Source organism: Copadichromis virginalis, linkage group LG15 (genome assembly GCF_057382275.1).
Source record: "Copadichromis virginalis isolate Kocher_CV1m ecotype Utaka linkage group LG15, C_Virginalis_male_GT1.1, whole genome shotgun sequence".
Classification (NCBI taxonomy): Eukaryota; Metazoa; Chordata; class Actinopteri; order Cichliformes; family Cichlidae; genus Copadichromis; species Copadichromis virginalis.
The window spans coordinates 7,424,842-7,440,230 of NC_140632.1; the positions used below are offsets into that span (position 1 = coordinate 7,424,842).

Consider the following 15,389-nt stretch of genomic DNA (forward strand, 5'->3'; position numbering starts at 1 on the left):
TTCACAGCATCGCTGCCACATTTCCCAAGACATGACTGCACGCTGGCAGTTTCTTTGGTTTCGTCTTAGCAACAGTAACAGAAGCACTCAGAGAAGGGGGGAGGCAGGAGAGAGACAGAAAATGATCAGAAGATGGAAGAGCATCTTAGAACTGATGTGTTTAGGCAGATAAAAGTAACCAGAGTAAAGCTTACAGAAGTCTCTCTGAAAATATTATATTTTGCATTGATATTGATTTAGTAGATCTACAACAATGACAAACGAGACTTCACCTGCTTGGGAACTAGAGGCTCTGAGAATCTCCTCTATCTTAAATGTGTTTTTGTATTTGAAGGCACTAACTCTAAATTAAAAGGTAAGCCACTTTTCATGGTGGGACTGAACTGAAGAATGGAATGGAGTTATTTTCTGATTTAAATGTTTTTGTCTCGTTTGGAAGAGCCTTTAAAAATCATGAAAACTTTGATCATGCGGTCAGCTGCAAAAAAAATCAAAAAGTAATGGGGCACGTCACAACTTTTCCGTGGATTTTCACATTAGTGTTGTAACAGTATTCCACTAACCAAGAGGATTAACCTTTAACAAAGAAGCATGTCTCTGAACCGGGTCCGCACAATGGACACGGAGCAGTCTGCGGAGTACTCGGCCCAGGTTTCCAGTGATCCGGGCCGTGACGTGGGTCGGAGGCGTGAAGTGACCGTAGTGCAGTCCAGCTGCTGCCGCTGCCTGCCCCGCGCAGTGCGCCTCACCTTTACCCCCGAGTCGCTGGAAAGGCTCTATCAGAACTACTTCCGTCGGCAGAGACAGGAGAACCTGCTAGTGCTGGTGATGTTCGCCGCTCTCTTCAACAGCTTCGTCATCATCATGTGTGCGGTTGTGTACACTGAGGACAAACTGGCGATGGTGGTGGTGGCAGCTGTGGGGCTGACTGCGGACGTTGCGCTCTACGTGTTGTGCTGGTTGCAGAAACTCCCCGCATCACCTGTGTGGCGCGGAGCAGTGGCCTACATACTGTGGCTGATGGTCACCGTGCATGTTTTGTGTTACATGGGACTAAACTACGAGCGCTTCCCACATGCTAGTGACTCGGTGGGCTGGCAGACTTTCTTCATTTTCTCCTGCTTTCTAACTTTGCCACTGAACCTGGTGGCCCTGCTTCTCCTCGCTGTCCTCTCGTGCGGGATTCACACTCTGGTTTTGGGGATCACGGTGGCTCAGAAGTTTAAGGATGGCGCGCAGGGGGCGATGCTGGTCAGACAGGTAAATGTCTGGTAAACTCACAAGGAATAAAGCAGCTAGGACTTTAAAACGTTTGTGAATGCAAAACAAACAACAACAAAAAAGAAAAGCAGAAAGTGCGATATTAGATGTGTGTACATTTGATTCTAGGGCAGTGGTTCCCATCCAGGACCCAAATTTATGCATGTTGTAAGTTTTTCTTTTTACTAGGCTGCACCAGCCCTTCACCAGGCTAGAGCACTGGCACCACAGTAAGACCATTATGCAAACAGTGCAAAATTTAAGGGGCCTCACACTGTTTCAGGGCCTAATACCCAAGTGGAGAGGTGTGACAGGTAAAGTGGGTTTGGATTATGCATAGTAAATAAATTCATAATTCACTGCGTTAAATAAAACCCCTTTGTTTTTTCGATTTTGTGCAGTGTTTTGTTAATGCAAACTAATTTCCTTCCATTCACATTTATTGTCTTTTTGCCACACTTGGTTTTAGGGCCCCAAAGGTAAATATATACAAGTCAGATATAATATTATTTTAAACGCAGTCTCAATTTATAATGAGAGTGCATATGAATACACCATGTGTGATTGCACTACATCCCAAATAATGTTGTTTTGAGCAATTTGGAAACAAAATTGCATCTAAAAGTTAAAAGTCAGTTTCCACAAACTGATCTTTAGATTAGATTCAATTTATTGTCACTGAAAAGTACATTACTCAAATAAAAATGAAATTTGGCATCCACTTCAATGTAGAAATAATATAAACATATATAAATACAATATATACACACATCATATTCACACGTTAGGTTTCTCTTATATATAAGCTAAGATAAATGCTTTGTTTACCCATATTTGGTAAATTCATTTCAGCAGTTGAGATGATGATGAAATTATAATAATATTTATAAATATACTCTTTATTATAATGCATATTATTATTGTCCACACAAACACTTTTGTGGCACTTTTCTCCTCTTTTTCAGTTGCTAGCCAACGTGGTGCTGTACCTGTGTGCCATCATAGTGGGTGTGATGTCGTACTACATGGCAGACAGGAAGTACAGGACAGCATTTTTGGAAGCTCGTCAGTCACTGGAGGTGAAACTAACACTGGAGGAGCAGAGCACTCAGCAGGTATATTACCCATACCCACGTGCACATTTTCTTTGGTGAGTGAACACATTTTCTTATTTTTGGCCAAACAAATCCACAAATGCACAAGTACACAAATAGAAGGGTGAGATGCAACACACTGATTAATTACAGGATGTTTTGCTCAGCTCAGGACTAATAGGTTGTTAGAGAGGCGGTTGTTTTCACCAGCGCAGCCACCGTCAGGGACCTGACACAATAAGGTCCCTTTAGCACTTTGCCAGCCAACAGACATGAGGACATGTTTCCCAATGAAGCATTTTAAAAAGGAATTATGTTTTTACACTTTTTATTATATGTTAGCCTGTTTATTACTTCTTCATTTTAATCAAACCTCAAGCTGCATTCAGGTCACCATTTTGCTGTAAATCCTTTAAGCTTGCTCTTTTGTGTTCCTTACAGCCACTATGCCATGCTTTACCTTCTGTGGCATCAATATTAATCTGTTATGAAGGCTTATCTCAGCTAGAAGAGGTGTTAAATTAAAGAAACGGCGGTAATGTATCTAACAGCAATCGCAAATTGCGAAAAAACTGGCAATTGCTCACCATCATCACAGATTGAAAGATGATACAAATGTGCAGTTATTGTCACCAAGCATTTAATTCTTCCCTTTAAGACACTGTCACGCCTGCCTGTGACTATTTGCAAAACAAAGACAGCAGACTCTTGAGAGTTCTTTGAAAAAGGGGCGGAAAAGATGGTGAAAAGCGAGGGACGTGTGGATACGGATGGGGAGGCAAAAAGACAAAAGGAAGAGACAGAGGAGAGATAGTATTCCCACTGTGCCTTTTCAGTGGGAGACTGGGTCAAAGATGGAAAACAACCAGCCAGTTAGGACATATCTGACCACTTGACGGGATTCTTGAGAGCTAAGAGGAAAATAAAATGTAAATTTGTACACTTTCTTTACACATACAGAAATAGGGATGACTTTTCTTTTCCTATTTCTCACATCTCGCACCTTCTTTCAAATCTTGCTCTATGTAGGAGGAACTATTACTGTCCATCCTGCCCAAACACATTGCTGATGAGATGCTGCAGGGCATGAAGAACCAGGCAAATCAGAACGAAGTCCGGCAGCAGCAGCAGTTCAACACCATGTACATGTACCGCCATGAAAACGTTAGGTCTGGATCACTAAAAAAAAATGACTTTTTAATTTGATCAAACATCTGTTTCACAATATTTTTTGCAACAAGAAAGTGTTACATTATTTTTAATCATCCACTTTTATTGCAGCATCCTGTTTGCAGACATTGTGGGCTTCACCCAGTTGTCCTCAGCCTGCAGCGCCCAGGAGCTTGTAAAGCTGCTCAATGAACTGTTTGCTCGCTTTGATAAACTGGCAGCAGTGAGTATCAGAGTGGTTTCAACACGGTGCTGGAACATTCCTCAGAGACTTTTTGTCATACTGACATGATAACATCACACATTTGATCCACATTTGTCAGCTGCAAATCTTCAGTTCTGCCTCATCCAAAAGGTGCTCGTGACTGTGGAGACCAGTTGAGTACAGTGAACTCATTGGCATGTTCAAAAAGCCAGTTTGAGATTGTTTGAGCTTTGTGACATTCTTTGAAGCAACCATTAGAAGATGGGTGCACTGTGGTTATAGAGGGATGGACATGGTCAGTAACAATACTCTAGTGGGCTGTGGAGTTTAAAGAATGCTAAATTAGTAGTGAGGGCACAAAGATTGGCAAGAAAATGTCCTCCATACCATTACACTAACAATACAAGGATGCATACGTTGGATGCATACGTTCATGTTATTTAAACCAAATCCTGACCCTACCAGCCCTATGTTACAGCAGAAATCAAGACTCATCACATTAGGCAACAACTTCTCAGTCTTTTTGTTGAGCCTAATTGTACCCTCAGCTTCCTCTGCTTAGCTGACAGCAGTGGCACCCGGTGTGGTGTTCTGCTGCTGTCCAGTTTTCTTCGAGGTTAGATCTGTTGTGCCTCCAGAGATGTGTTGTTTGTCATCTGACATCTAAAACTAACAAGGCATTTTTGTCCAGAGGACTGCTGCTCAGTGGATATTTTTCTTTTTTTCCTCTGTAAACTCTAAAGATGGTGGGAAAATCCCAGTAGATAAGCGGTTTCTGAAATACTCAGACCAGCCTGTCTGACACCAACAACCATGCCACCTTCAGAGTCACTTAAATCAAACTTTTTCTCCATGCTAATGCTCCATTTGAACTTATGTATTAACAAGCAGTTGAACGGCTGTGCCTAATAAAGTTGTCAGTGAGTCTATTGTTAAGAAATATTACTACTGGATATTTCTGAATTATTTTTGGTAGAAATGTAACAAAATTCTATGCTAGCTTGACTTGGTGTAACAACCTCATTAATAACTTATTCTCTAGCCTCCATTGTAGTTAGCACCCAGTTTCTGCTTGGCTGGAATGCTACTCTGCTACATGTGCACAGACAGACTCTGTAAAGCTAGTAGCCACCATGACACCACCCATTGGTTTTAGACATTTTAAAACCTCAACATTAATGTTTTGACTGCCACCATGTTGGTTTGGAAATGGGTATACGCTGAGTCATCAGCGAGGGCTAACAAGTTTGGTTAGCAGGCTACATCCATAAACTATACAGCAGATACAGATATATGCTAATTACTGCTAACTAAGTAACAGGCTTATAAAATATGAAAAATATGCTCACCAAAACTGAAGCGCAAACCTTTTGGGTGATTTGTACAACACAAGAAGTAATATTATTTGTCAGATAATTCCTCGAAAATGCTATACACAGTGTGTAGAGGTCCAGTTAATAGCAGACAGTCATCAGCTACAGCTCTGTGTGTGCACACCTGTCAATTGAAGCAGACTCACCCCTTACTTAAAGTCTTAGCGGTTCTCAAAGTTATAAACTAACCGACCACTGCATATTGTGAATTAGAACTCAAGCCACTCTGCCAGACAAAGCGATGAGATGACACAATTTCTTGATTTCTACAAACATCTTTTTTCTGAATTATGTTCTGAGAAGTGTTTATGAGACTATAAAATGACATTATTGGATTGTCTGAGTTATAGTATCAGTACCTTTCTGTTATTGAGGTAAACATCCATGTCTGATCTCACATTACAGGAACATCATCAGCTGAGGATTAAGATTCTTGGAGACTGTTACTATTGCATCTGTGGTGTTCCTGACTTCAGGGAGGACCATGCCGTGTGTTCTATAAAGATGGGCCTGGCTATGGTAAAAGCCATCTCGTAAGTAGTGACTTTACTAATTAGGAATAGGGGAGGAAAACACAATGAAAACATTATTATTAAAACATTAGAATTAAAACTGTAAATTAAAAAAAAAAAAAAAAAGCTTAGACAAAATAATGGAGAAAGGAAGTCACCACATAGAGAGAAAAAAACTAGAGAGGAAAGGCTCAATTAAAATTTTAAAGCTGCTTAACAATATGAGCAACAGTTAATTTTCCAGTGACCCCCTGATTTCTCTCATGGTCTAGGTACGTTCGAGAAAAGACACAAACAGAGGTTGACATGCGCGTGGGCGTCCACACCGGCACCGTGCTGGGAGGAGTACTCGGGCAGAAACGCTGGCAGTTTGATGTTTGGTCCACAGATGTCACTGTGGCCAATAAAATGGAATCTGGAGGGATTCCTGGGTAGGAAAATTGTGCGCTTCCTTGGTGTCTGCGTAGTGTGTGTCTGAGAGCAGTTCTTTTTTTTTTTTCTAAAATTCACAGTTTTGTATGCTATCTAGGAGAGTGCATATTTCCCAGACCACAAAAGACAGTCTGCATGGGGAATTTGACCTGGAGCCGGGGAATGGTGGAGAGAGGTGTGAGTACCTGCTGGAGAAAGGCATTGACACTTACTTAGTTCTAGTTCCTAAGCAGAAAGCCAATGGACTCAATGGAAATGTGAGTGTCTTGTTCCTTTATCCCATACAAAATAAATCAAATCAATTAAATGAACATTTTTTGTTATTGATGTAATATTAACAGATGTTGTATCTGCTTCTCCTCCTCAGACACCTGGTACATTGACCAATAGAAATTCCAAACAGTTGATCAACACCACAGCATCCAATGGGAATGCAGTCTCACAACAGTCCACACCTACTGAGTCTAAAAAGGAGGTGAATTACAGCTGCCGGTCATCATTTCAGTAACCAAAGATTAAAGTGTGTTGTTACTTGTGTATACATGAGTAAGGCCTATCTATATGTTTATAAAAAGATAAATTATGTGAATTATTTCTTTCAATTATAAAAGAGAAAGCTTCACTTGGTAATGTTGTCTGTATCTGATGCGTTTCTCTTTGCATTACTGGCAACCTTAGATGACTAACAGAGCCGAGGAAGAAACCATCAACAGACGACTCCAGCAGGAGCTGCTGGAGAGAGAGACTCAAAAAATGTAAGAAAAAAGAAACTTTAAATAAATTTAATTTGAAAAAGTGCAATAAAAGGATTCATTTTAAAGACTAAATCATAGAAATCGGATTCGGTGTTCCAGGAATTGAAAAGAAACAAACTCAGTGAAGTAACCCACATGCATCTCCTCAATCGGTGTCCCATCCCCCCTTTTTAGTATCCATGTCCTTCAAAATGTTCTTTTCTACCTGCTAAATCTCACTGCATTTTTGACAGAATGAAGGATCATGAGATCAACCCCGTTTCTCTCCGTTTTGTGGATGGAAAGTTGGAGGACCACTACTCCTCAGAGAAGGAGAGGAGGAGCGGAGCGGCCTTCTCCTGCTGCATGATCGTACTCCTTTTCATCACAGCAATGGAGGTCTTCATAGACCCACTGTGAGTTTATGTATCATGTATGTGTCACTTTATAGCATGGGTGGCACAGCGGTGCAGCACCATCACCTCCCAGCAGACCTTTGTATGTGGAGTTTGCATGTTCTCCGTGTAACTGTGCCGGTTTCCTCCAGCAGTCCAAACACTTCCATGTTAGGTGAATTGGTGATACTAAATGAGTATGAGCATGTGTGGTTGTCTGTCTCCCTGTGTTAGCCCTGCTATACACTTGTTCTGGGTATACCCCGACTCTCACCCTGTAACAGCTGGGACTGACTCCTTGGCCAATGTATTGTTGTAGTGATAGCACATGATAATTTATTAGAAATTGTAGGACGTTGTCTGATGATGTGTGTTCTCCTTCTAGGTTGTTTGTGAACTATGTGACTCTCGCAGTAGGACAGGTATTGCTGCTAATACTCACAGTATGCTCCCTGGCAGCCATCTTCCCCAGGGTGAGAATTTTTTTTTTAAAAAGGAAACGTAATTTTTTTGTAAATTGTCAACAATGGTAACCAATTAATTGCTAAATGCCTTTGATTAGTATGTTCAAAGCTCTCTAACAATAATGTAGAGCCTAAAAACTATGGTGATGTGAAAAACTAAGTACACCCCATGATTCAATAGGTTTTAGAGCAACCTTAGCAACAATACCTTGAAGTAACAGTCTGATGTTATCAGTCTCTCACATCATTGGGTGGGAACTTTGGCCCACTCTACTATACAATGTTACTTCAGTTCATTGAGGTTCTTGGGCACTGTTCATGCACAGCTCTCTTAAAGTCCCGCCACAGCATTTCAGTCAGGTTGAAGTCTGGATTTTGACAAGGTCATTGCAGCACCTTGATTCTTTTCTTTTTCAGCTTTTCTGTTGCTGCTGTGCCTGGATCATCCTGTTGAACAACCCAGTTGGACTCTAGAAACTTTGCTATACAGTGGAGTTTGTGGTCAACTCAGTGACTGCAAGGTGTTCAGGTCCCGTGGTTGCAAAACAAGCCCATCACTCCTCCACCACTGTGGTTGACAGTTGGGGTGTTTATGCTGATATATTGTGCTTGGTTTTTGCCAAATATAGTCTTGTGCAATACAGCTGTACATCTCCATATTGATGTCCAAAAGTCCAAAGGATGTTGTTCCAGAAGTTTTGTGTTATTTTTAAGTTGCAATTAGAGAAGAGGCTTTTTGCTGGCAACCCTTCCAAATAAGATCTACTTGTTCAGTCTATTTCTAAATGGTCTCTCATGAACTTTAACATGCTAACTGAGATCTGTAGAGTCTGAGATGTACTGTAGCTCCTGGTTTTTTGTTGATGTTTTTTGCAGTTTTCTGAGAATTGCAGAGTCTAACCTTGGGGTGAATTTGCTGGGACGTCCACTACTGGAAAGATTGTGCCATTGTGTTAACACACACCTGAATGCTCCAAATCAGCAAGCTGACGAAACCTCTGCTTTTATAGAGGTGCTCACACTTGCTAATCATGTGCATTTGATTTGCAGCACTTTGCTGCTTCTTAAGGTCTTAAGTCCTATGGAAGCATTAAGGGTGTACTTAGCTTTTCAGAGCACTGAATTCAGTCCTGTAAAAAATTTATTCTTGCAGGGCTTTAGCTAAGTGATATTTAGCATTTTGATTGGTTTTTACAATTGATAAGGAATTTTTCTCAAAGCAGTACTGATTTTATTGTCACACAGGACAGAATGAAAGTTCTACAGTTTACACTACACTATATAAAAGATGGCCACCTTTTTAACATTTTCTTATCACAGATGTTCTCCAAGAGGTTGGTGTCTTTCTCAATGTGGATTGATCGCACACGATGGGCGAGAAACACGTGGGCCATGGCAAGCATATTTGTTCTAACCATGGCTGTGATCGCTGACATGGTACGACTTCAAGAAACTTGGTAAAACTGCATGTGTGCATGTCCGTAATCGTGGCAATATGGATGAACTTTTTTGTCATTTCGTTACATAACCTAATGTCATAACGGGAAAACACATACAATCAGTTTCCAGGAAATTCCAGTTGGGATTAATGTACAACATCATAGCTCCCAATCTGAGTGTGTGTGCATTCGACTTTCCATAAGTGTGTTCCTACTTTGTCCTCATCAGACTATCGCTGCCTTTTATGCGTCTGACAGTATGATCCCAGTGGGGTCTATTAGTTGTCCGTCTTGCTGCCTGCTGGCTCATTTGTCACAGCCCCATAGGAGCAACTTGCTACACACGCTGCTGCCTTTGTGAGCTGAAGAGAATAGCGGATGCTAAAGAGAGCGTTCATTTCTCTGCTAGGCTGTCATGTAGAAGTGACAGTCGCCCTTTGAAGAAAATGAAGTACTACTACTACTGTTGTCGTATTCGGGTTATTCTCGACATAGGCACAAGTTTTAGCTCAAAACGTGAAGTTGTCAATTTTTCTGCCAGTTGGAGTGAGTGGATTTTTTTCTTTTCGTTGTGTTGCAGTTAAGTTGTGCACCTCCATCCCTTCGGATCTTCAACAGCACGTCTGGTCCGATGTTGGAGTCGCTCGGTGATGGAGGCTGTGCAGATAATCCGAAGCACTACAGCTTCATGGCTGTGATGTCACTCATTGCAACAACCATGTTGGTGCAAGTGAGCCACCTGATTAAACTAGGCCTCATGGTGCTGGTTGTCACAGCAACTGGAGCCGTTAATATCTACAGCTGGCGGGACCTATATGATCTGTATGATTACATGCAGTTTGCCTCCTACAGGTGAGAAATGACTAATCATCGATAGATGTCTCTTTTAGGTTATTCTGGGTGTTTTGCTTTAGGTTGGATTTGCTGCTGTGTTTACAGTGCTGTGAAAAAGTAGTTGACTCCTTATTGTTTTTTTTAGGTTGTTCCAGATTTGTCATACTTACATAGTTCATATGATCAAACAAATTTTAACAGTTATTAGACAATGCTAACTTGAGTAATAATAACCCAAAAAGAAGATAAAGAACATCTCATAGTTTACAAAAAACATCTTGATGATCCCCAAGAAGTTTGGGAAAATATTCTGTGGACTGACGAGACAAAAGTTACATTTTTTGGAACGTTTGAGTCCTGTTCCATCTGGTATAAACTAACAGTTTTCGTAAAAAGAACATCATACCACCAAACATGGTGGTGGTAGCATGATGGTCCAGGGATGCTTTGCTGCTTCAGGACCTGGACAACTTGCTGTAACTGATGGAACCATGAATTCTGCTCTTTACCAGAAAATCCTGAAGTCTGACCATGAATTCCTGCCATGAAGCTCAAGCACACTTGGGTTATGCAGCAGAACAATGATCTGAAACACCAGCAGATCCACCTTTGAATGGCTCAAAGAAAGCAAGATGAAGGTTTTGGAGTGGCCTAGACAAAGTCCAGACATAAATCGTCTTAAGATGCTTTGGCGTGACCTTACACAGGCCGTTCATGCTTGAAAACCCTCCAGTGTAGCTGAATTAAAACAAGTGTGCAAAGAAGACTGGACCAAAATTTCACTACAGTGATGTGAAAGATTCTTTGCCAGTTATTGCAAATGCTTGATTGCAGGTCTTGTTGCCAAGGGTGGCACAACCAGTTAAGGGTTAAGGGGCCAATTACTTTTTTTCAGCACTGTTAATGACAGTATTGTCTCTAATGGTATCCCACTTTTGTATTTTCAGAACATTGATAGTGCCATCCAAGTACCTCATGACAGTGATGATTATTGTTATGATGATTGGCTTTTACTTCTTTGCACGCCACGTGAGTGTCACATCTATGTAACACCCGGAGGGTTAGAACAAGAAAATGTTATTCAACAAAATTCTAATTTTTCCATAATAGGTTTCTCTCAAAATATGTCATTAATTCTGTCTGTGTTGCGTGTCTGTGTGCAGCTGGAGCAACAGTCAAGGAAACTATTTCTGTGGAAGATTGGCGTGCGCGATCAGAAAGAGAGAGTCTTTGAAATGAGACGCTGGAATGAAGCGTTGGTCACCAACATGCTGCCAGAGCATGTGGCAAAACACTTTCTGGGCACTAAAAAAAGAGACGAGGTATATATGTTGAGTTTGTTACCATAGGAGTCAGGGAGAGAAAACAACATGAGTGAGAATGGAGGAGAAGCCATATTAAACAGCATTTTGCGATTTAAAACCATTTGAGCTTACACCTTCTGTGTGAGCAGCAGAAACAGTTGTTCAAAAGCAGCTTAAAGTAATGAAGGTACCGCAGGTGATGCTGTACTGTGCCATCTTGTGGCCTATCTTATAATTACATATTAGTAGCAATAAGCTTAAAAACTGTTTTTTATGACCCAACAAGTCATTTGTTTTGTATAGGAGCTGTACAGCCAGGGGTATGATGAAATAGGGGTAATGTTTGCATCCATCCCCAATTTTTCTGATTTCTACACTGAGGAGAGCATCAATAACGGGGGCATTGAGTGTCTGAGGATTCTCAATGAGATAATCTCCGACTTTGACAGCGTGAGTTCTGGCAATGTTGCACACTAAACGTACACTAAACTAAACGTGACCTCAAAGCATGAACTTAACACCAGGAAGTAAAACTAATCAGTGTCCACTTTCCCCACCAGTTATTAGACAGGGACGAGTTCAGGTGCATTACTAAGATCAAGACGATTGGAAGCACCTACATGGCCGCATCAGGCCTCACACCGGAAAGCAACACAAATGGATATGGCAACCGCAAGGTGTGATAATCTATCAGCATTATATGTCTATACCAATCTGTTGAAGCCTTTTATCTAAAGTGATTATTCTAATAATTATAAGAGCTATTTACTGGTTGTCTACAGCCAGAGGACCAGTTGCTGATTGAGCGCTGGCAGCACCTCGCTGACCTGGCAGACTTTGCCTTGGCCATGAAAGTCACCCTCAACAACCTCAACAAGCAGTCCTTCAACAACTTTATGCTACGAATCGGTCAGTGTTTGCACCTGAGAGTGAGTCTGAGTGTCCAACTGCAAATGTGCACATGTGTTCATGTCTCCTTTTTGATCCCTTAAGGTCTAAATAAAGGAGCAGTTCTGGCCGGAGTGATCGGAGCTCGTAAACCTCACTATGACATCTGGGGCAACACGGTCAACGTGGCGAGCAGAATGGAGTCAACTGGAGTGATGGGAAACATTCAGGTAGCACAACCAAACGTTCCCAAAACCAAAGATGCAGCAAATTTAAGCATCCTTTTTATTGTGTCCATCTCTTCTAAATGCTATGTTCTACTTGGACCTCAGGTTGTAGAGGACTGCTATGACATCCTGAAGGAGTACGGCTTTCGTTTTATCCGAAGAGGGCCCATATATGTCAAAGGGAAAGGCGAGCTGCTGACCTTTTTCATGAAAGGCAAAGACAAACCCAATACCAAAGATGGTGCAGTAACTACTACCCTTCCACACCAAGTTGGAGACCTTCACTGACTTTTTTTTTAATCTCTTCAAATGGCATAAGCCCAATAACAGGCCTGAGCAAAATGTCAGTTTTGTCATCCATGAATTTCACAGGATCTTGGTTTTTGTGCGCTTCATAGCCCATGTGAAGAATATGACGGTAGACTGACACAACAAAAACGCTAATGCACAATTATCAGGACTTTTATAGACAAATGTTTCAAGAAACATGTTTTGTAAAGTTGTAAACAAATTTAAGAATGTCTCAGAGAGCTCCTGAGCTAAAGATTGCTGCACTTGATTCACAGAGTGCTACAGACACGAGAAAAACAAAAATCTATGTCTGATTTTTTTCAACATTTTTCATTTCATTATTTGAAAAAGCAAACACTTCATCCTCTTTGATACAGTCCCTGTGAATAAATTTTATAAGCTCACATATAAAAAGGACATTGTTTAAATCTTGAAAAACGGTATGAAAATTAAACGCATCCCTACAGACTATGACCTGTGACAAGGTGAGGTGTTTATGTATTTTGTGTGGTCATCGTACATAGACCTAAAGAGATTTCTGTAGCCTTTAGAAAAATTATTATGTATGCTTTTATGTCTGGTAGGTGATTTAAACAAGATCTCCAAATTATCTGAAATAAATAATCCCACAATAAGTAGTATTATACATGTAAAGAACTATCAGTTTGTCCAGGATTGGCCGCTCCATCGAATTACACCAAAGTGTTTGCTGTTTCATGTTCGAAAGAGTCTCTAAAAAGCCAGAAATTTTATATCAGCATCTACAGGTAACTGTAAGGGTCAAAATGCATCTTTCTGCAATCAGGGAGAGAGTGAATAAAATCAAGCTGCATGGAAGGTTGAATTTGGCTAAGAGGATTTTAGAGTAAAACTACATTTTGTCGGTGAACACAGATGCAAAGGCAAGGGCTTTTAGAATAAATTTTTCTGCACAAATAGAGTTCATTGCTTACACTAACGGTAAACATGGTTTGATTGTTTTTTTGAATAAAGCTAATCACAGTACTATGGTTTGGCATTGACGTAGAGCGAGCTATATAGCTAATTATTGAGGAGTTTGGAATTAATTGGTCCATTGCTCCCTCGCTCGGTAAACAACACAGTGAATTTGTTAGTTTGTGAGCAAACATGATATTGCTTTGGAGCAATTTTTTGTGAAAAATTTAAGGCTGTGTGAATGCATTTGAGCTGTGTTATTGTTTTGTGCCCCAAAGTTAATATGCAGTGTGTATGAGTTTATAACATTTATGTTCCAGAGTGAAAAGTAGTTATTAAAAGTGAATAATGAAAGAGGCTTGGTTAAGTCTTGACACACTGCGTTGGCTGTGTGTCTTACCAAGCAGATCACAAGGAGACAGTGACCCTGGGAGGAGCGAAAGTATTTCTGAAAGCTAACAGGCAGACATTGCGGAGTGATCCAGAAGGAGGAGCCGTAAAACGTCACAAAAAAAGGGAGGTAAGCTTGTGTTCTAGGATAATGGCTGACGGCCCGAACACGACACCTACTGGGCACAGAGGCTATAAGCCTCTAAAGGAGCAGCAGCAACAATTAAAAAAAGCTATTCGCTTAGCTTCCCCTGGATCAACAAAGTTAGCTGAGAAGGAAGGCAAAGCAATGGAAGCTGAGCTAAACAAGCTTATTGCTTCCCAACAGAGAGGGCTGGATGATAAAATAGCCCTAAGTCTTGTGCTCAAAATAGAAGGAGAGAGATGTGAGCAGCAATTGGAACAACTGCAAGCCGAGGCAGAGAAACGTTCAATTAACTGGAAGATTAAACAACAAATCAAGAAACTACAGCAAACTCATGCAAAGTGTTGCAAGTGGATGTTCTTGTGGAATGGAGCATCTTCCTGGATGGAGGAGGATGACACACCTGAAACAGAAGATATGGAAAGCATAATGGAGGCTTTGAAACAACTGAAAGACCAAAATAAGAAGCTGGAAAACCAAATGAAGAACTGGATTCCAAAACCAGGAGATGCTAACAAGTATCACACAGCAGAGATTCTTCCTTGGGCCACGTTAACATCTAATGCCGTAGGACGACAATATGTCATGCCTGTAATGACCCTCAGAGGAGGACAAGTTCAAGGCCCCGATGGACAGACGGCAGTGGTTGTGGGAGGAGTAGCTGATGTTGAATACACCAGAGCACCACGGGTGTTTCATAATGAAGGGCCTATGACAGTTAAATGTCAGTCCCTGAATGGGGAAGGGAAAGTGATAACATCAGCTGCAGAGGAAGGCTTGCCTTTGCCTTCTTGTTCACATGAGGGAGGAGACAGGCCAAAAGCCGAAGCATCAAGAGAAAGCCTGCCAGACCAGACTGGAGAAGCGAATTGGACCCCAACAAACGAGGAAATGATTTCACCGGTGGAAAGGATGGCACAGCCGGCTTTCATCGGACTGCCAACACCAGCAAGAGAAGAGCAGGCCCAAACCAGGTCAAAACACTCCAAAGCAATGGCCAAGTCAGACACATGGGCAGGAGAAGTATTCGGACGAATGCTGGAAGCCCCGCAAGGGCTATTGGAAGTATTAAATACACTGAAGATCGTAAAGGACAAAATGACCAAAAGCATGGCAGAAGAGGAGAGCGACAAAGATTCATCTACCACAGAGGAGGAAGAAGATGATGATTTCACTGTCTGGTGAAAATGCCTGTAACCTCATACAATTTGTGGCGAGAATGTTCTGGCTTAGGTTTATTTCACTGCCTCTGGGAGCACACAGCTTATAATGAACAATCCAAATATGAATTCACAT

At 41.3% G+C, this 15,389-nt stretch overlaps 1 protein-coding gene across 1 annotated transcript; it reads left to right on the forward strand.

Annotated features, from left to right (window-relative positions):
* The first annotated feature begins 29 nt into the window (after nt 1-29).
* adcy3b (adenylate cyclase 3b) lies at nt 30-13,601 on the forward strand. The gene is made up of 20 exons (XM_085431609.1): nt 30-1,260; nt 2,226-2,375; nt 3,384-3,523; nt 3,636-3,747; nt 5,508-5,635; nt 5,887-6,045; nt 6,144-6,303; nt 6,414-6,521; nt 6,725-6,801; nt 7,035-7,196; nt 7,561-7,648; nt 8,960-9,076; nt 9,659-9,930; nt 10,860-10,941; nt 11,076-11,234; nt 11,520-11,666; nt 11,777-11,893; nt 11,999-12,125; nt 12,210-12,334; nt 12,437-13,601. Exons 1-20 carry the CDS (start codon nt 592-594, stop codon nt 12,617-12,619), a joined length of 3,282 nt encoding a protein of 1,093 aa, XP_085287735.1. The 5' UTR covers nt 30-591; the 3' UTR covers nt 12,620-13,601.
* The last annotated feature ends 1,788 nt before the right edge of the window (nt 13,602-15,389 follow it).